Source organism: Vidua chalybeata, chromosome 2 (genome assembly GCF_026979565.1).
Source record: "Vidua chalybeata isolate OUT-0048 chromosome 2, bVidCha1 merged haplotype, whole genome shotgun sequence".
NCBI lineage: Eukaryota > Metazoa > Chordata > Aves > Passeriformes > Viduidae > Vidua > Vidua chalybeata.
The window spans coordinates 85,110,523-85,132,523 of NC_071531.1; the positions used below are offsets into that span (position 1 = coordinate 85,110,523).

General features: G+C 40.3%; 1 protein-coding gene across 2 annotated transcripts in view; it reads right to left on the reverse strand.

Annotated features, from left to right (window-relative positions):
• PGR (progesterone receptor) overlaps positions 1-2,199 on the reverse strand; it is a 33,183-nt gene extending 30,984 nt beyond the window's left edge. The window contains exon 1 of one of the 2 annotated variants that reach the window (XM_053935639.1): positions 787-2,199. In XM_053935639.1, the coding sequence (XP_053791614.1) occupies positions 787-1,955 (1,169 nt within the window). In that variant the 5' untranslated portion in view covers positions 1,956-2,199. The remainder of the gene's footprint in view (positions 1-786) is intronic. The other variant, XM_053935640.1, reaches the window with a different exon arrangement.
• Between the last annotated feature and the right edge of the window lie 19,802 nt (positions 2,200-22,001).

Here is a 22,001-nt window from a genome sequence, read left to right on the forward strand (position 1 = left end):
TAAGTCTGATGGGGATATCAATAACATTTCCAATTTGTCTCCAAGGCAGACTAATCTAGGTAACCACTGTGTTTACTAAAAGAAAGGATATCCATTGAAACTGTAACATTGCATGCACCTTTTGTTGCATCTATTTCTAGGTAATGCACATCTCAGCATGACAGTACACCATTTCATTCAAGCAAATCAATATACAAGTGTTTTAGTTTTCTTTTTCGTGTGAAATCAACTGCTTTTTGCGGTGTTGGGTTTTTTGGCGGTTTTGTTGTTGTTGTTGTTGTTTTTTTGTTTGTTTTTTTGTTTTTTTGTTTTCGGGTTATTTTGTTCTTTTTCAAATCGGGAACATTATTTTGGAAAATATTTAGGTATTGATAAATACGGTAACGCTTAAAGTGAGGACAAGCTAGAAAAGCTGCACGCCGTCCCCCAGGGCCGGGCACTGGCTCAGACATCGGGCGGCCCTGAAGTCCCGCCGAGGTAACAAACAAACATCCCCGGGGCGTTATGGTGCCCAAAGCGGAGCCGGGACACCGCGGCGTGCTCAGGCAACGCAGGGAATGCGAACGGGGCTGCGGGCACTACCTAAAAGCTCAAAAAGGCCCTCGTCGAGAGAAACTTTGTCCTTTCCTCAGCATCCCCTTAATACCCCCGAGGCGCCCACCGCGCGGCACGCCCGCCCGTCCGTCCCTCCGGAGAATGAGGAGGAGGAAGCGCGGAGCTCTCCGGCCGCGCAGTGCGATCCCCCGGTCCCGTCCCTCAGCGAGCGCCCCGCCGCCCCCGCCTTACCGCGCGTAGCCGAGGTAGGGCGGGCAGAGCTGGGGCAGGCCCTCCTTGAGCACGGCGGCCGGGAAGCCCAGCGGCTGGTGCCCGTTGAGCCCCAGGGCCGGGTAGAGCCCCGGCGGCGCGGCCGAGGTGGACGGCAGGCTGTCGGACGGCGCCGCCGGCCCGTAGGCGCTGGCCAGCAGGGTGGGCTCCGCCTTGTAGAGGACGCACTCCAGCGAGGGCTCCTGCCCGGCCCGCGGAGCCTGCGGGTAGTCGTGGCAGCCCGCCGCAGGAGTGGCCCTGCCGCCCGGGTAGCGGGCGGTGAGGCCGAGACCCTCCTCCTTGATCTTCATTACGGGCTGGATGTCGCCGTAGGCGAAGGGCCCGTCCTTGGCGTCGGGCGGCGGGAAGCCGTAGGCCGGCAGGTCCGGGGCCGGGGGCGAGCAGCGCGGCACCGCGCCGCCCTCGTACTCCGCCCCGTCCAGCAGCTGCCGCGTGCGAGAGGCCAGGAAGGCCGAGTTGAGCGGCAGCAGCGGCACGTGCAGGTATTCCTGCCCCGGGTCCCCCGCCCGGGCCCCGCCGGACAGCGCCCCGACACCGGGAGCATCGCCCTTGGGCGCCGCGGCGGGACCCTCCGCGCCGGTGCCCGGACCTGCCGGCCGCGGTTTAGCGGCGGGGATCAGGGCGTCGCCGGGCGGCCAGAGCGCGGCGGGCCGCGGCGGGGGATGCGAGGGGCTCGGCTCCCCCGGGGCGGCTTCGGCCGCCTTCTGCGAGGCCCCGCTGTTCATCGGGCCGTCGGGCGCCTCCTCCGCCTCGAAGAAGGACCAGGGCGCCGCGGCCACGGTGGAGCTGGCATGAGCCGCGGGCGCCAGGAAGGTGTCCAGGACGGTGTCCAGGGAGTCCTTGACCGAGAGGGAGCCGCTTCCTGGCTGGTAGCAGAGGGAGTCCCGACCGTCCTCCCGCCCCAGATGCCGCTGCTGCGGCTCTTCCTCCTCCTCCTCCCCTTCCTCCTCCTCCTCCTCTTCGTCCTCCTCCTCGTCGCTGCTCTTGGGGTAAAGCAGCCCGTCCAGGGAGATGTCGATTGACTCCTCTTCCTCGCGGAAGGGATTTCGGCCGGGCTGACCCTGCAGCAGGACCGCCCCGTCTGTGGCAGGCGGAGGCGCTCTGGGCTCCTTGGCTTTCACCTCGGTCATGCTGGCCCGGGGCAGCGATGGACGCCGGCGAATCTCCGGCAGCGACAGAGCGCGGGCAGCCGGGCAGCGACGGGGTGCGAGCAGCCGGACGGCTTTTTACATCCTAGACGTGCCCGCTGCGGCGGTGGCACGGCTCCTGCTCACATGGTGCTGCTCTCGGGGGGACGGCTCTGCCCCGGCCCCCGCCGCCGGGACGGGGGCGGTGCAGCCTGGAGAGGGGAAACGATGGGAGCGTGTGCGGGAGGCGTGCAGGAAAGGAGGGTGCCTGCCAGGCTCCGGCGGAGGCGGACAGGCTGACTCCGCGCTCCGCTCGTCCCCCGACTGTTTCCCACCGCCCGGGCGGGCTGGCCGCGGGCTCCACGCCCCCTCGCCCGTGCCTCCCTCCCCGCCCCTCCTCGCCTCCAGCCCCGTCCCTTACCGAGGGTCTGCGCTGCAGGGCGCGGGCTCCCGCCTCCCGGTCCCGCCGCTCCGTGCCGCCTCTGGAAATCGCTGCTCCTCCAGCGGCACTTCCATCGGCTCCTCCTCCGCTCCGCCTGTCCCCCTCCCATCGCTCGCCGTACCCTCGTCCCTTTCCCATCGCATCCGGCGCCCTGTGCCTTAGGTCAGCGCTTTTTGGCTTCTCCTGATCATCTCCCTGTCTTCTCATGCCTTTCTCCCACCTCTTGTGCCGCTGCTCTGTCCTCTCGCTTCACCATCCCAAGAAGTGCAGCTCTGCACTGAGCAGAGGGCACCAGCCTCCGCTGTTAGGTCGCTGCTTTGGAGAGCAGAGAAAAAGACAAGCTTTATTTATTTGCAGTGGCGGCTCCCTTTTTCCTGTTTTTCACTGTCCCCTCCAGACGTTCGATGTAGTTTTTCGTGACTAAGCTCTGTTCCAAAACCCCTCCTGATACACGATCCATTTTCCAGTAGCAAGGAAACCGAAGCATTGTAAAGTTCTTTACGTGACATCACAGGATGTCAAAGCATCCTTTACACTAAGAAGCACAACATCTTTTCGGCAAAAGATTTGAAAAGTGGGGCATTCATTGCTTTTAAATTTTAATTTCTTTGTCAGGGAAATGAGAGGACATTTAAAAAGGACTGGCTGGCCAGCCTACGTATAGCAGGTTGCAATTCAGCCCAGGTTAGTTCTGACCAAGAAGCTGTCACTAGCTAATTGCTGGCATTTTGTGTAAAATGCTGGCTTTGTGGCAGAACCCACTCAGCTCAATAGGACAGCTACTAACGTGAAGAAAAAAAAAAAAAACAAAAAACCAATGCAACCTTTCGTATACTTTTTGTTATATAGAAATCTCAGGAAAGAAACTTGAGTTGAAAGATACAGAGAATAAATTGGTGTAGGAGTAGTCCTCCTGACTTTAAGTAGAATGAGTATATTTTTTGATAAACAAAGTGTGCTGTTAAATCCTTGGTTATGCCCTGTAGGTGTAACATGCTTTTCTGAAAGGAAACAGTTTTCTTTCCAAAAAAAGCTGTGATCACCACAAAATTGATGCTTTTGTTGTTCTACTTTCCAAACATCTTCAGACTGAAAAGGACAGCTTCTCAGGGAGAGAAATATAACTGTTGAGAATTGTTTTAGTTTTATTAAATCATATAAGGCAAGTTTATAGAAGCAGTGGCTTCCCACAAACATTATTCCTTCCCACAAACATTATTCAATGTGGTGTGTACTTTCTACATTATTCTTGTCAAAACACTACTGGCTTATAGACTGCTTTGGGACTCTGCTTTTTTATTCCTTTAAGAATAAACAGGAGAAAATATATATTTTTTTTTGTATTCAAAAGAATTGTGGCAATGTGATAATAAATGGCATTTTAAAACTCAGATGTTATTTTGGGCACCTCTATACACATTTAGGAGATTCAACAGAACGATGCACTTTCAATACACTTGTTGAGTATAGGAATATTTCTTGAACAGCAGTGTTTCACTCTGTTGATGTTGCATGGGAAAGAACTGTTTGGCCAGCAAGTACCAGGAGTTGAAGATGTTTTCACAAAACCTATCAGTGGAACCAGTGTTAAAAGAACTATTTAAGAGGTGCTACCCAGTTCTGGAAGGACATGACATTAAAATAATTTCAAGTGCTTCAGTGACTAATGAGTTTCTGTTTTACATGCTATGAAATTTCTTCTCCCAAATCTGCTTTTTCTCAGAGGAGAGAGAAGTTCATCTCCAGTACTGTGCATCTCTGTGCTCGTTTCAGTTTTCCCCTGACGCTGCATGTTTAGTTAGCTGGTTGTCACGCCTTTTTATTGCCACTGCCTTGCTTTCTCATTTCCACTTCCCCATATGCACACAGCATTAATGGCCTGCATCTTTATAAAAGTGTGCTCCAAAGACATGTTCCCTTACAGTGACTTCCCCGCTTCCTACTGCTTCTGGACTAGGAGAGGTAAAGAGCCACAGATGGCCTGAATAGAGGGTCCTGAAAGGAAAGCAGCACTGAGCAGTTTCCACTCACTGCTGCTCATGACTTGTCCATTAAAATTCTAAAAAGGCCATGAGACTGTAAACACCTACATATTTACCAGAAATATAAATATTTACTAATTGCATTATTTTTCTAAATGTTAGCAGCTAAATATTGTCCAGGTTTTCTGCTGTGCTTCCTAATTTCATTTTTATGACCTGACAAATGTACTCAAATCTTTAATGGTAACAGTAATTGTTTTGAGTTGTCATTGTGTAAGGAAAATGTTTGGGGTTCTTTATCCTTAAGAAATTCATTGGACCTAAGTGAGTGGACTTTAATTTATACTGGCTTCACATGATTTCTATGTACTTTCACTGGAAGCTTTTTTTATTATCTTTACATTACTCTGTCCAAAACCCTCGTGCCCATATCTGGAAGTGCATTGAGCAATATGATCTAGTGAGAGGGGATTTGGAATTAGGTGGTCTTTAAGGTCCCTTCCAACCCAAGGAGTTCTGTGATTCGTTTCTTTGCTCTTAGATTTTCTCACATCATTTGGAAGCTTTCCCTGATATTGCTATGGTACTACAGGCTTTTCAATAAGAACATTTTAAAATATGCCCTCTTAATTTTTTTAGCACTCATTTCTTAATTTTCATTTGTTGTCATTTCTTAATTTTCATTTATTCACTTTGTTGGTATGTCAATCAACATTAAAGAAAAACAGGTTTCATATGGTGTATCTATAGCTAGTTTTCATTTGCAAGCCATTAAAATTGAAACTAATATTTTCAATTCAGACCTAAAATGACATTTTTTTTATATTCAGTAGCATGTTACTGAATATAAAATTTTCAAAGAGCAAACTGTATGAAAGTACTTATGTACAGACCTATTTTGAACTCAAAATAAAAACATTGGAGAGTTTGTTTGATACTATTGCATTTTTTAAAATTCTGTGAGAATGTGAAAATATATCTGAGAGCTGGAATAAGTTGTGTCTATTTTCTTGCTCTGTTCAAGAACTGTGTATAAGTAAAAGCTGCACTGAACAAAATTTCTCATCTGTCTTGCTTTTCAGCACAATTCTTGTATAAAATGTCAACAAGAATAGCAATAGAATTGTACTGAGAACTCCTACTGTAATGCTCTAGATTTGTACTTATTTTTTTAAGTAGTTCCTGAGCATTTGTTTAACCATTCAGCCCTTCAACTGTACACTTTTAAAGAGTAAAATTTTTTGACAGACCCTTTGAAATATTTCTAATGGTTTTGGCTTAAATAAAAAGACAATGTTGTGTGACAAACAAGACAAGTACACAGCCCCCTCAAACAGTATAAATATCAAAATCACAGACTTTTTCTTTAAAAAACCTTGAACTATGGGGTGAAGGTCAAAAATATCTAAGTTCCTTTTCTCACACTAAAGTGTTCCATTTGTATGTCAAGATTGCTCCATATAAACAGTGAGTGAGCTAGTGTTTAAATCTGGAAAATTATAGATTGTTTACACTGAATTAGTGTCTTAGTTCATACAGATCTTTCTTACAACATTGCTCTACACATCCTGTTGGAGAAGAGAATTTAGAAGTTAAAAATACTGCTTTCCTTTTTTCCGGTTAATCAGTGGCTCACAATTTTGTACTATCATTGTTCAGGATGTAGTACGACCAAAAATGTGATTCACTTCTTATAAACAGAGAGGAGGAGAGACTGCTTCAAACAGCTTAGGAGATCATGGTCGAAACTAAAAAGCAGTTTGCATAAGGAGAGACTTAGAGGATTTTTCTTCTGTCACAGAAGTAACACTTCTATTTAAAAAAAAAAAAAACCAAAAAACAAAAAAAAACCAACTCTGTAACTATATGAAAAACCCCCAGCATGTAATGTATACAATAAAAACATAATACTGTCATGCAAATAACAGCACATTCTTGTTATGTTAAAATTTTTGGAGATATTTCTTTCCATGGTTTCATCCCTATTCCGTAAAAATTTAGACCCCTAGTTAGCAAGCTGAATTTCACTTACATTAGGGTGCCAGCAGATATTAAATATGCACTTCTCAGAGATAATGATTTTGCAGTAGCAGCTAAGTCATGAAGCACTCAGCATCAGGAATATGATTTGATGGTAACTGTTCACATCTGAACCAGGTGATTAGGCTTCCATAAGAGGTAAGAGTCATAGATGTCTGTAGGTACCATTTTCCTGGAGCTCTTCAGACACTTTGTGTCTTATTAAAGACATAAAGGACTTCTTTGATCTGAAGCACTCAAAGACCCATGATTTTTTGTCAGTTCAGAGTCGATGCCTAAATGAAGACATATGAATAGAGTCCTAAATCCTTAAAATGCAGTATCAATGTGCTCTACTGCATTGTTTAAAATCATAGTTTCAGAAACTGGACTGTAAGCATACTTTCATTTCCTCTAAGCAAGGGCATGCCACACTGTAATTAATCTCTGTGGTCTGTTATCAGGTGTTTTGTTAGCTTAAGCTAGACCATCAGATTGACTAAAAGCTATCAAAATTATTGGTTTACTAAATGCAAGGGTGTATTGAAACATATTGTAAATGCAACAGGGATTGGCAAACAGAGAGGTAGGTGGCAAAGAAGGTAAGCAATAGAGCTGTAAAAGGAGATGAGGGAAAGGAAGCTAATCACAGTGCATGTTACATAATTTTTTGCTCTCAGGTGCTAAAGTTCCCACAGGGATAATAGCAATATGGGAGGTGCAGTGGACTGTGAGACACTGCACAATCTTTATGAATTGTCTAAAGGGAGGAAACAGATGGGTATTGAGTAAAAGTCATGAAAGTGGTAGCTCTTTCTGCTACAGGAGTCGTATATTTTATTTATTGTTCTCTGTCTGTTTATGTTTTGGTTAATGCTCTCTGAAATGCAGAATATAATAAACTTGTAGCTGAGCAAGTAAGTGGGAACATGAGGAGTAAAAAAAAAAAAAAAAGAGGAAAAGAAGCTTTCTGCTTTTATGCCCCACAGAGAATGTCATTGCTTGCTGGATGACATCCTCAAAAACTGTTTCAAATATTTTGTCAATGAATGCACCACCTTGGGGTATCAGAGGGCACATGCTACACTTCCCTCAAGGTGAACTTTTACCCGAACCCACCATCTTCCTCGAAGTGGTTTTGTTCCAGTTTAGCCGCAGGAAAAAGAAATAAAGGTTGCTTTTTATAAAATATGATGTTCAATTATCTGTATATATGAAATATGTATTTTATATAAGTATGTTAAGTGGCTGTATAATGATTATTGATCCCAGTGCTGCTGGGTGGAACAAGATGACATTATACTACTCCCAGCAGTATAACATTCCTGATGTTGCAGCAAGTCTTGTTTGCTAGCTGGAGAGTAGGAAGTTGCAACCAGTGATATTAAGCATCTGTTAGCATCTCTGAAATTCAGAAAGAAGTAGTCAGTAGATCTTCAGAAGTATTAAAACTAATATCCTGATTGAATTGTGCATCCTAAGTAATCACAGAAAAGAAGGTTAACAACTGGATAGGGCCTTAGGAAATACACAAGTAAGTTTGGTGATCCAAATTTATGTGAAAATGCTTTTTAATACAGATATAAAAGAGGGTTGAACATAACTATGGCACTTTTTTAAGAGTTCAAAAGCTGATTGAAATAGAAGCAATCTTCAAGTTGAGTCACACTATAAGTGGAAGTAGGAATATTTTTTTTTTACTTTGGTGCCGCCTTTGCTGCCAACTAGTTTTATAAGAGACATCCTTCCTATGTATATTCAAGGTATCTTAGCAAGGATTAATTTTCCATCAAATTATTATATTCCCCAGCTTTTCTTCCTGTTTCTATTTACAGTCTAATTGTCCACCAGGAACTTGGTTGTCCCATGAAATTTCAAAGCTGACTCTTCAGCCTTGAAGTATTCACAACCTGCTCTGAATTATCAGTTTTTCATAACCACTTGTTAAAGGCAAGGTGTGGCAACATAATATTTTTCCATAATTTGCAGAGTACAAAGGAAAAATGCAGGGTCCTGAACCTGGAGAAGAATACCCCCCAGTGCCACCACAGGCTGGGGCTGACCTGCTGGAAAGCAGCTCTGCAGAGAGGGACCTGGGGGTCCTGATGGACAACAAGCTATGAGCCAGCAGTGTCCTTGTGGCTGGGAAGCCAGTGAGATTCTGGGGTCCATCAGGAAGAGCAGTGCTGCAGGTTGAGGGAAGTGATCCTGCCCCTCTATTCAGCCCTGGTGAGGCACATCTGGAGTACTGTGGCCAGGGCTGGGCTCCTCAGTACATGGAGATCCTGGAGCAGGTCTAGTGGACAGTGAAAAAATGATAAGGGATCCGAAGCATCTCCCTTACAAGGACAAGCTGGGCGTGCTCAGCCTCAAGAAGAGACTTTTGAGAAGGGATCTCGCCAATGTATACAAGTATCTGAAGGGAGGGTGCCAAGAGGATGGATCAGGCTCTTTTCAGTGATACCAAGCAACATGACAAGAGGCAACAGGCAGAAACTGATGCACAGAAGTTCCACGTGAACAAGGAGAAGAACTTTTGTACTCTGCAGGTGACTGAGCCCTAGAAGAGCTTGACCAGAGAGGTCGTAGAGTCTCCCTCGCTGGAGATAATCAATAATCATCTGGACACAATCCTCTGCTTAAGGATGGCCCTGCTTGAGCAAGGAGGTTGGACCAGATGACCCCACTGTGGTCCCTTCCAACTTGACTCATTCTGTTATTCTGTGAAAAATGTAACTGTGGGGAGAAGAATGGATGCAATGTATGAGGATTATCTGTGAAGGTATCCATGTATTTGGCAATTCTGGGTAGAAATGCTAAAATGCAAAGGAAGGTGCCCTGTGATGTTAAAATTAAGCAAAGACTGAGGCAGAAATCCTTCACCTTTTGAAATGTTCAGTTCTACCCAGAAGCTGTATAACAGTAAAATCTACTCAAAATATTGCCAACAGTTTGTGAATCAGCAAGGCATTAAAGAACAGAAATATTAGACTCTGAATTTTGCATCAGATACTTGAATGCTATCAATCAGCACAGCTAAATGAAATCCAGTGGCAGGAGTAGCTTAAAAACTGTCAAGGGACCAATATTCTTTAATTCTCCCGGTTCAAAAGTTCCCTTAAGGTGTCTTACTGGAGGGTAATAAATGCAAGGTCTTTGTTTCCTAGGAAGCCTAGAGGACTGTCACATTTTTTGGGTCTGGATACTTGTCTAAAGAGCAAACTGCTGTCAGTGTCAGACAAAACCTGGACTTCATATCTGACTGACTGAAAAGGGATAACTTGTTCCCAATTCTTAGGAAAGGAAACATGACTTTGAATTGAGAGCAGAAAAATATTGTCAATAAACCCACAACTGGAGATTTGTCATGCAAACATTGTACTTAAACCTAATCAGATTTTAATCTATTACTCATTATTGAATAAAAAAGAGCTAGATTTAAGCCACAAGCCTGCTAGGCACTGATTTGAAATGTTAAACAGCAGAAAGGAAAGGGAAGATATACCCCTGCAGGTTCATGATTGCTCCATTTCTTAAATAAATCAGAGAAGATTAAATTACATCACTGAAATTTAACATTACTACATGCCTTTTATAAATTAAACCAAGAGTGAAACTTATCTGGAACATGAAAAATGACACCACTTTAATTAAATTGGATCTTCTGTAAGGTGTGAAGGCTGTCTAAACTAAACTGAAATAAATCCTGTGCTGATTTGACAGAGAGTAAAACCTTCAAGTTACAGAGCCTATTTTCATGTTCACCTGAAATGACAATTTGCAGATGAGTCCCTTAAATAGACATGGAAAGATGTGGGGACATGGTTTCCTGTGCTTTATGCTAACTCCAAAGAAGCGAATTTATTCAAGTCAGTGAAGGGCACAGACTTTCTCATGCTGATTTTGGCAAGCTCTGGCTAAAATATTCCTTTGCCAGATAGTCTTGTTAGTTCTGTTATTATTGGTAATTGCTGAATGCTGTGTTCATCCTTAGAGGTGTCTGTCACTGATCAGAGGTCCCAGTTCTATGTTAAGTATTTAACAGAAAAAAAAAAGTTGTCTTTAAAACCTCTCACAGGAAATGATATGAAGTTAAAGTCATCTAAACAGAAGACAAATGTTAAGATCATCGTGTAGTTTGTTCTAGAAATAGAGATACACGTTGGAGATGTTCACTTCATACAACCCTAGAGGAAGACAGAGGCCTGCTACAGCTGTTAATCACTCTCCTCTAAAATTAGTCTCAAAATAAGCTGCTTTAGAAATTCTGGCCATAACACATCTTACAGGGATATTGTAGGGTGTGTTTCTCTTGACTTCTGCTATTCTTAGGCTCAAAAATTATAGTTTTCACTTTGCAGGGCCAGTGCACACACTGAGAAATCTAAACCAAAAAAATTGCATACTGTGCTGCTAATGGTGAGTCTCCCTGTCAAGAAATTAAAAAAAAATACTATCACTGCTCATGGAAGAGTATATCAGTGAGGCAGGAACAAGGTTTTCAGAGTGGTGACAGCTCGTGGCAGGAGGGCTGAAGGAGGCAATGTATAGGAAGAAGACCTGGCGGTGACACTGATGCTGTGGTTACATTTTGGGTACCTGTAGGAGTTTCTGCTGCAGAAACAGAAGCCTGGCTGGCTTTGTTTTATCAAAAATCTGTTCATCCTATTCTTTTGCATTACTTATTCCCAACAAATCTTATGTTAAACTAGAACCTCTAGACTTCTGCAATATTTCTGACACGTAGACTGCCACAAATCTGCTAATATTAGCCTAAAAATCTGAACAGAGAGATTAGACAGAAATACAGTCTGAAACGGTGTGTAAGTTCCGTTTTTAATAGAATACAATCAATAAATGAATAGGACACTTGTTCTGAGCTATTGGAAGTCACCAGGAAAAAAAGTGGAGGGGAATAAATAATTTAAATATAAAAATGTTCCTGCATTTTATATAGTTTTATAAATTATATATTATGCAAACCTGCCTATTATAAATGTTTATATACAATTTAATGTAAATTATATTAATGTATTTAAGTCCCTCAAATTATTACTATGGATTTAAGGAAAATTCTTAATATCCTAACCCTACCCAGTGATGTCCAAACTGTAACATTCCTCTCAGTGTTAAGAGAAAATTTTCCTCTTTGACCCAAAGACAGAAAATATGAGTGATATAAACAAAATGGATTTGTTAAAATCTACTAGCAAAACAGGGACCATTTAAGGTTAAAACTATAACTCAAGCTTTCCTTATTTGACTTCATAGCTATGTTTTTATTGATAAATTTTTAAATCAGTAAATGGCATATTTTCCTTTGGGTTTTGCCTCTGGGTTTTATTGCATGAACATTCTGCCATGAGTTGTATTTGTTCAATCTCTTTAGTGTGTTTGCTTTCTAAGTTCAATCCTCTTTCTCCAGTTCAAAATACAGTGCTTAGTCCTGATTTTTAAGTGATGAAAAATGATCAACAGTGTATTTGGGTGAAGGTGCTCTATCACAAGAGATGGAAAATAAAAAGCATGATGAGAGATTGATGCATTTGATGTGACAGTTATCAAAAACTATCTGTATTCTAGAAAATGAATGTTGCAGTTTCCAGATTAATACATGATGTTTACAAAATACTTTATTTTTTCATGTGCCTTGTTATAGTCATCCTTTTTCAAAGAAATAAGGAAAATGAATATGACCAAAACCGCCATGTCTGATCCTAAAGGAAATCTGAATTGGAGCCTGTGTTTTAGGCATCATTATGAAATCAAAGCAAAAGCAATTTTTGAGTAAGCAAATCATAAATGCAAATTTCATCTTAAACCAGAAAATGATCCTGACGTATTTAGATGCCTCTTGTAGACTGATATATTCCTCGTGCTGTCTGTTACTAAGGCAGGACTTCTCTCCTCAGAAAAGGTTTCTGTCTCTGGTATAAACCTCAGCCAGTAAATGTTCCAAAGCATTAGCAGTTGTTCTGAGAGGATATGAAGAATGTTCCATTTCACCAGAACATTAAAAAGCTTTCAAATAGAACAGAATACAATTACCCAAATAAGAACCAGGTCACAGCACTAGAACTGCTGCCCTGCCCCATACAAAAGCAGCATTTATTATATTTTTTAAATGATGACTGATATTAAAGATGTGACATGGTGACTCAATAGATATCTACACTGTGCAGGAGGGACCTGAATCCAGGAGTATCAAAAGTAATTTTTCAGGAAAAAATTATAAGTAGTTATTAAGCCTGAGAGTTGATTTTTATATATTTATCACTCTGAGGCCTTGTACAATCAAGAATGCAGGAATTATGAGCACAAGGAGCAGGCAATCAAGAGGTAATTTAGCCTATCATACCAAAAAGGAAATGTAACAAAAGAAGCAGACTAAGCTTTTCTTTGTTATTCTTCCAATCCAGTGATGGCTCACTGTAGACCATGGTCTGAGTTTTGAACTTAAAATATTCTGTGACAATTGTGAAGTGACAATAGTTTTTTCTTGGACTTACTATGTAATTTTAAAAAGATAAGAAATTAATCTCACTGGAAACTGAACTTTCTTATCAAAGACGATCGTCTCAAAGTTAATCTGAACAAAATCAACCAAACCTTGGTTGGATGCTGTATGTTTCATAGTGTAAAGCCTTTGTTACAGCTCATCCATTAGGAGAGGTGGGAAAGAAGCCTGCTGGTTATGGAAACATAACTCATAGACAAGTGATGATGTGACAGTGGTCACAATGCATGTTGAAAAAATAGAAGTACTGGAATGGAAATTTTTTTTCCTTTTTGAATTATTGCACAAATGGATTATTCTAATCCTAAAAGTTCCTATATGTTTTATTTCTTAGAAGGAAAAATTTAAAAAAAGAGGGGAAAAAAAAAGCCCTGGTAGCAGGCCTGAAATCTTTTAATAGAACATATTGAGTGTCGAGGGTGTAGACTGAAATCCAGGAAACTCCTGCTCAAACTATAGAACCAGGAATATTCAATAAGAAACATCTATTTGTTGAAGTAATAAGTAGAAATGTACTCTCTCTCTCTGTCCTGAACATACTGGAAAACTTTCTAAATGTCTTTGATCTTTTCATGTGAAAGACCCATCACAACTCTTGTACAGTTCCAGTTTACCTGGGCAGGGATAAATATTTGATAAAAAGACAGGAAGATGCTTTGATTAACTAAAACCAAATGCAAGAGTACATAAAACAAAGCAAAGCAAAGAAAAGCAAAACAAAACAAAACAAAAAACAAACTGTGACTGCCAAGGTCCTCATGGAATATACTGCCCTCAGAGCAAGGAAAGCCAACATCACCTTGGGCTGTATGAGAGTGCAGCCAGTGGGTACAGGAAAATCATCCTTCCATTTCCCTTGTATCTCCACTCATGGGATACATGTGGAATGCTGTTCCGAGTTCTGGCCTCCCTGGTACAAGTAAGACGTGGGTGTGCTGGAATGAGACTCATGGATGTCACCAGTAGTCAGGGAGACAGAGCACTGAACTTACAAGAAGAGACTGAGTAAGTCATGGTTGTTCAGCCTGAAAAAGAGAATCCAAGGGGCAAAAGTTATTGCTGTCTACAATTACCTGATCAGAGGATATCAAGGAGTTAGACTCCTCTTGGAGGTGCACAACAACAGGAAGAGAGGAACCTGAAAAATTCCAGTTAGAATTTTTAATTTTTTAAACACAAGAATATTTTCTCTGAGAGGCAGTGTGTTCTTCCTTAGAGGTGTTCAAAATTCAACTAGACAACTTGAGGACCTTGAATTAGTCAGTCTCCTAAATTAGTCTGTGAACCTGTGGTTCTGTAACTGCCTGAGCAGGGAACCTACAAGGGGATGACTATAAGATACACTTGAATGGAAAAAAAAAATTGAAATTAATTATTTATTTAAATCCTTTTATTTACAGTGATTATATTGTGTGAGTATATAGAATATACTCAATGCAATTATTTATGCTGCCTATACAGCTATATAATCTAGGCTGAGTAGAATGCAATTAACTACAAATGCAATTGCCACAGTATCAATCTGAAGGAGAATTTGTTACTCTTTGATATATAAGGTTTGTCTAATGCCAACATACTTCTGCTACTTCAGCTGACATGTTTTGTGCCAAGTCCACAGCATAGACCACAGCATCCAAATTCAGATAGAGGGAAGTCAGGCTATTGTGAAAAGTTGATCAGCTGATCAGCCAAGATACACCTAACCTGTGGGGCCCAGAATAATCTTCCAGGCTTTTTGTGCACTCTAAATACAACCTGAGGTCATGTCAGGATGAAACTTTCCGTGTACCATGACTCACCTGTACCCTTCCTGCTGGCAGAAACAACAGAAACAGCAACAGCAAGGTGGACAGAGAGGGAGCCACAGCAGGACTCAGAAACCAGGACTAGCAAACATTCCATGGCAGGTTTTGATGCAGTGCAAGAAAACTAAAGTCATGCCTAGGCTTCCTGGTGATTTTGGGATTTAAGAATATTGTGAAAAGTTGTAAAATAACTGCAGAAACTTTATTTCACTTCAAAGTTTTATCAAGGTGATTATGTTAGGTTTAATAATGGGGCAGTGTTCTGATGTAGGAATCTGTTCCTGATATTTTCACATTAGTATATGCTGGTTCAGCCTCATTATTTGTCACTCTGTATTTCCCAAGTTAGCCTAGTGCCTCCTTCATTGAGTCTATACTCAGTGATCTCACCTGAACATGTCTCCAAATATGCAGCATTTATATAAATTTGAACATTTGGAAATATGTTAATTTTTTGTTTGCTTTGAAACTAGTCAGTGGCTATAGAATATTTTGACTGCTCCTTTGATTCTGTCATCCACAAAAAAAGTAAGAAATACTGAATGCTTCTTTTCATTCAAAAGATATCTCCAAGTAAAAAAAATCAAATTAGAAGTAAATTTTCAATAATACATGCCATATTAGGTTTCTAGAAAAAAAAGTAGCATTCTATTTTCTGTCAAGAAATACTATACAAGGGTAGAGCTATATCTAATGGAGGAGGGAAGATAGAACTCAAGATGTCAAAGGGAAACAAATCCATCAATGCAAAGCAGAAAGATCCTATTCTTTCTGACATCAGAATGGATATTGCTCAGTTAAATTTTGCTGGCTGTGTCTGGCTATTTGGGAGAACCCAAAAGGTCTGGCTGCACTCTCTATTGTCCAGAATCTATGAGCCATCCAGATTCTGAAGATCCTTTTTCTGGGAGATGAGGCCTACTGATAATATTAATGGAGCTGGTTTTCCTGCCTTTCTGAATAATGAAAAGATTATGAGACTTTGACTGGCAAGAGGAGTGGCAAGAAAGTTCCCACTTCTTTCTTTTTCCAAGATGGAAAAGTGCTGGTAAAGTTACAAATTAAATTCTGCAATTAAGGGAAGAATTGAGCCACTAAATTAATTAATAAAATTGTTATTGATGAATCTGGGAGTTTACAGAATTATTTATGACTATAAAAATTATCCGAGGTGTTTTTCCTCCTTAGTGTTCTATTACTGTTTTTCTTTTTAAAAGTTACACTAACAATTCTGAGACATCCACTAAAAAGCATCTTAAATATTTCATTGACATGTTTGATCAAGAAATAGATGTTTGGGCAATGAACTGAATATTATTGCTAAATAATAAGACTTTTCCATAAATAGGTTCTCAGGCTTTTTAAATGATTGCTGCCTTTTAAATTTGATCTTTATAAGTTGCTCACAAAGTGAAGAAATATTATATGAATATTTGCCTTTTTAATGCTAATATTAGAGAGCTTTTTGTGGCTTAACAGGCAGTTTAGTTCTCCTTTCTCTTCTCTTGCCAAAGGAAATAGTTGGAATTTTTTTCCTCTTTTGCTTCTTCTTTGTACAGATGATCTCGTTTTGCTGTTGCACACTTTGCTCAGTCAAGTTCTGAATTAGAGAACTGAGCTTTTTTAGCTTTCAACAACACATGACAGAAGCCACTGAGAAAAAACATTTTTTTTCACAGACTGAGACCACACATATAGAAGGTCAGTAGACATATTACAGAACTTAATGTGTTTTCTCCTTTATAAAATCTTAAGTTGTCTGTAGGGACTTTATTCCTGACAGTAAAGAAAAAATAAGGGCAGTATTAAGTTTTATGCAAACTGCTTCACCTCACTCAAGTCCATAAGACAGCTTAGTTCTGAAACTACTGTCTGGGCCTCAGTTCCCATGTAGCCAAGAAGACCTCCTCTTGCTAGAGATTTGGTCAAAATACACCCTAAAGTAATGTGCCAAATTCTTCAATTTTTCAAAATGTGTAATATCAGCTGATGCACATCATCTTTCGAAATTCCTCACTTACATATATACCTTGTGCACAGTAAGACCTTCCAAAGCCCGGAGATTAAATGTTTTTGCAATCTGCTATTGCCCTTATTTTGTTAGTCTTGAAAAATAACCAGGTTAGAGCTGTAGACAAAATTCGTAAAACAAACAGATTAATTTATGCTCACAGTAGAAACAGTGGGAACCATCAGCTCAACAAATGTTAGCTATAGCTGGTTTTGCAGTCTGTCTGTGTGTGTAATTATGAAAGTATGAAGGTGTTTTACAGATTGATAAGATAAAATGAACCTGTCACATTTTCTGGTTTCGAATCTGAGAAAGGTAGATTGGGAGTCATTACAATTTTTATTTTCCATTTGTGTATCTGACCAAATTAAGGATCTTCTGCTTTCAGCATCTTTTCCATAAGTCTCAGATGACTCATATCCTCTCATCTGATAAGTGTCATGATCTGGCTGTAGGTCTGTAATTGCACAGGCTCAAATGTTAAAGAAACTGCTGTATGGCAAAGCAAATATATCTGTTCTTACCCTTATCTCTCATTTCTTATAGAAGTAAGATTCAAGTATGCAAAAGACACAGTCTATGATATGGCTTGGCTTTGGTGTTTATTTTTCTTTACATTGATTTATATTGGTTATTAAGGGTTGATATTATGCTTTTACTTTCTTTTTAAATATGTCATTAGGCTTTGCATATTGTACAGTGTGCTGTAAGCAACATCTGGAATACTACACAGCCATTCATCAGATCTAAGGACAGGATGCTCAGCTCACTTGTTACTTATGGACATGTGCAGGGGTGTAACACCAGGCACATACAATTCTCTGCCTCTGGGAGCAGCCTGGCTCTTCAGGAATACCACCAGTTCCATCATCATGAAGCCCAAGGTCATAAGCCCTTCCAGGACTTGCCTGGATCCACACAGGAATTACATATAGTCTTGGCAATTGAGAAGAAAAGATGGGAGACTAACAGAGCCAAGGGAGTAGGGCTTAGGGTTTCAGGACACATATACGTCTGTCTCTCCTGGGTGTCAGCAGCATTAACTGGAAAAGCTTTGGCCTGCCTGCTTCTATATTTTCATTCTTCAGATGACTGAGAGACCATGTGTGAGTCCACAAATTAGTACTACACTCTAAAAGAACAGGCTTCATTTAGGGTTCTTCAGTGTAAACAACATATAAACATTGAAGTAAAGTCCTGATGTACTCAACAGAACCTAATAATAGAGAAAACTAACTTTGGTCATCTTGGCAGCCATCACTGTCTTCACTTCAGCACTATTGGCATGAGTTGGATAGGTAGTGATATTTTTATTACACCTGCACAAGCTGCAGTGATACCTCCATATGCTTGTACACAATATGGACACACACACAAATTATGGATGGTGCCCTTGTTCATTTTCACCAACTAGAAAAATGATATGGCCTTATTCATATATGGGGAAAAACTAAGTGTTCAGGTACTGTTATGTTTATGATTTAGAGCACTTGGTAGGCTATATTTTGTAATTTTGGAGGCTGGCATTTCTGGGGAACCTTCATTCATTGAAATGTGTGAGGTACTTCTTAGGTCAAAAGATGGAGTATTTGTTTGGCTGCTGTGTTTGAGGTGCTGTTTTCAGAGCTTCTTGATGGCAAGAATCTTGATGGGATCTGGTAACACTAACCGAGAGATTGAATAAGACAGGTAGATAGGAAATAAAGTTATAAATATTTGCAAGGTACATATTTGCAAGTAAAAGCAATGCTGACTGCTTTGGAAGTGGGGTAGGCAGTATGCATACAATGAAGCATTCTGCTTTCTTAATGGAGCGTTGCACAGATAGAAATCAAATCACCATCCCCACTTTCCTATTTTTATACCAATCAGTCCAGGTCATTTATATTTTCATTCCATTTTGAGATGTAGAATGACACAAAGCATTCTGACTGCTGTTAACCAGGTCATGCCTTCATCTCTGAGTCTGCCAAAACATCAGCATCATGACTGGAAAATATGAAAATGTTACTGGATTTTGTAGAAAGGAAAATAGGGACTGGAGAGTTTTTTGGCATTAATGATAGTACTTACCAAAGATAGAAAACTCCTACCACAAGCGGGTTTGCTGTGGTTACTGTAATTCTTTTCTTTTTCTACCTTCTTCTGAGTGGGTGAATTTTTTTTTTTGTCCTTTTCTTCTTTGTCTTTAACCTGATCTTCTGGTTGGTGCTTTTTTCCACCCAGACAGGCAGCCCTTTTCATCAGCATTCAGCAACTATCCTTGACTGCCTTAACTTCAGTGGATTTTTTCAGGCACTAATAGTGATTTGCAAAACCTCAGGTATTCTGAGCAGGAAATGATAAGGAAAGTATGTAAGAAGAGAAGAGTGTTTGAGAAAATCAATCATAAATCTCACTGGGCTCCAGATTCTCTTGATGACAGGGAATTATTTTTTACTTCTTTTTGTAACAGAGAAATGAAAGAGAAATACTAGGCAACAAGGTAAAAACTACAAGGTTTATATTACTTAATGTTAGTAGGTATGTTGTTTCTACCCCTTCTATGTATCTTTTTCTTTTCAGGTTAGCGCTTGGCATGCACTCTTTTGAGATTGTGTCTGCTCACAAACATGAGAGCTCTACACACTGCTCACACTTCATCGTTTGCTCCATTTCACAACAGCAACCACATATAATTCTAGCTAGTTTTGTAACATAAGCAGATGGTGATAGCATGGATGTTACTTGCAAACATAGAATCATGGAATAATTTGGATTGAAGGAACCCTAAAGGTCACCCAGCCTAAACCCTTATGCCCATGCCCTCAGCAGGCATATCTTCAACTAGATCAGGTTGCTCAGCATCTCATCTCATCCAGCCTCTAATATTTCCATGGATAGAGGCTTCTACAATCTCTCTGGGAAACCTGTTCCAGTGTTTTAATACCCTCATTGAAAAAAAAAAAAAAATTATATCTACTTGAACACACACAATATTTTAACACTGATATTAAAAGAAGAGCCACAGAAAAGACATCCCTTCTGCTGCTGCCGGGAACGGAGGAAAAGCTGACAACAGCCACCACATACATAGCACCAAAACAAAATCTGATAAGTTTGTGCAGAAACAAATATTATTCTAAGAAGTCTTTTCCTGCTTTTTGACATCTTCCTTGCCCACAGATCAGTGGTAACAGGAATATTACAATGTATTAAATATAATCCCACACTGTCCCCATGACCAATATTCTGCTGTCTGCTTTGGTTTCCTGTTGCTTCTGTACTGTCCCACTTGGCAGAAAAGTGAGGTAAAGCACTGGCCAAGCTTTGTTTCTTTTGAGGGGTTGTTTCTGCACTAACAACATTGATAATGTCAACAGGGCTTTAAGAACAGTGTTTGCTTACTTGTTCTGGCTCTGTAATAGGAGGTTATAAATACTGTAGCAATTTCATAAACTTGTATTTCTTCATTTAGCAACAGAGTGAATATAGTGCAAACAGTTTAATAGCAACAGGGACACTCCTCACTAAACTATAGAGGTGTTGAAAAGAACTTGCTTAATTGTCAAAACTGGGCTGGGATTCTCTTTAAATCTTTGAATCTATGACTAGCTCATATATTGTTATTTTTGTGACCCAGATATAGTTACATTAGTCCTGTTTGCTCATTCCACCCCAAAGAAGACTGATCATAGGGGAAATAATTTTGCAGTTGCAAAAGATTGTGGTAAAAAATATCTTGTGGTCAAAAATATCTTGTGGTAAAAAAAAAAAAAAAGTGGTTTGTGGTAAAAATATCTTGAACTGCAAGATACTATTAATATGTCAATATCTGTGAAAAGTGACAAGATATAGTGTACTTCGGCCTCTAATAATAGTCTTCTTTATGTTTTCAAAGAACAATAGCATCTGCCCACCTATTTTCCTTACCTTGACCTTGACAGTTTATTGCACATATGATAAGAATGCAGCATAACAGTCTTCAGCTAGCAGGATAGAGAAATATTCTGTAAATTTAAGCAGAGAAAGCAACATTGAAATTGGTTATTTTAATTTTTCTTTGTCATTTATCAAACTGAAAGAGGGTCCAAGGAAGAATTCATAATACACTAATATTTTGTTGTTGCTCTTTTAAAGTTTTGAGTGTTCGGCATCTACATGGTCATTTTATGTGTTTGCCATAAAGAAGTTGTACATATATATATACGTTGTTGTGTTATATATATATATATATATATATACATACAATTGTACATATATATTTGTCACAAAACATAAAATTTGTCCTGATCAGTTTTGTGAATCAACAGCATGAATTAAGCCAAAGGACAAAGGACTTATATAAAGCAAAGAGGATCTTAAAGCAAATTAATTAAATTCAAGTTACAAGGGTGTCCAAAAAACTGCTAGTTCCTTTTCCTTATTTTTTCTCATTCATATCCTAGACTTTTGGTATGATTTATAAGTAGGAGAAAAGAAAAAGAAAAAAGAAAAGAAAATAAAAAAGAGAAATGAATATTCTTTTAATTTTTGGAGCTAGTCACGTAGTCATTTTAAAATAGCTTGTTTAACAAGACTATTTGAACTGGACATTTTGAGGTAGAACTTGATTGATAAAGTCTGCAGGAAATTTTAGGTAAGCACATATGTATATTTGTAGAAGCAGAAATATGATGTACAAGTGGAATCACAGAATCACAGAATTACAGAATCACGGAATTATTTAGGTTAAATGAGCCCTCCAAGATCATCAAGTCCTATTACCACCTTGACAACTATACCATAACACTATGGGCCATGTCTAGTTGTTTCTTGAACTAGAGATAGTGAGTCCACCACCTTCATGGGCAGCCCATTCCAATGCCTGACACTCTTCCATGAAGAAATTCTTCCTGATGTCCAACCTGAACCTCTACTGGCACACTTTGGGGCTATGGCCTCTCATCCTGTCACTGGTTGCCTGGGAGAAGAGGCTGACCCTCACCTTCCTACCCCCTCCTTTCAGGCAGTTGTAGAGAGTGGTAAGGTGTCCCCTGAGCCTCCTTTTCTCCAGGCAATAACGTAGGCATTAATCTGTAAAATAATTTGATACATTCAGTTTGGTTTGTTCACCTAACAAAACTATAGAAATTCCAACAAGTCTTTCAAAAAGGTAAATTTCTGACTTCTTGAAGTAAATCCAGTTTGCATTCAAGGTTTAGCCTTGGGTTTCCACATGCTTGTCCTGTGTCTTGTTGACTCTCTCCAAATCCATCTACATTTTTAACATCTTTACATCCTCCCTATACACT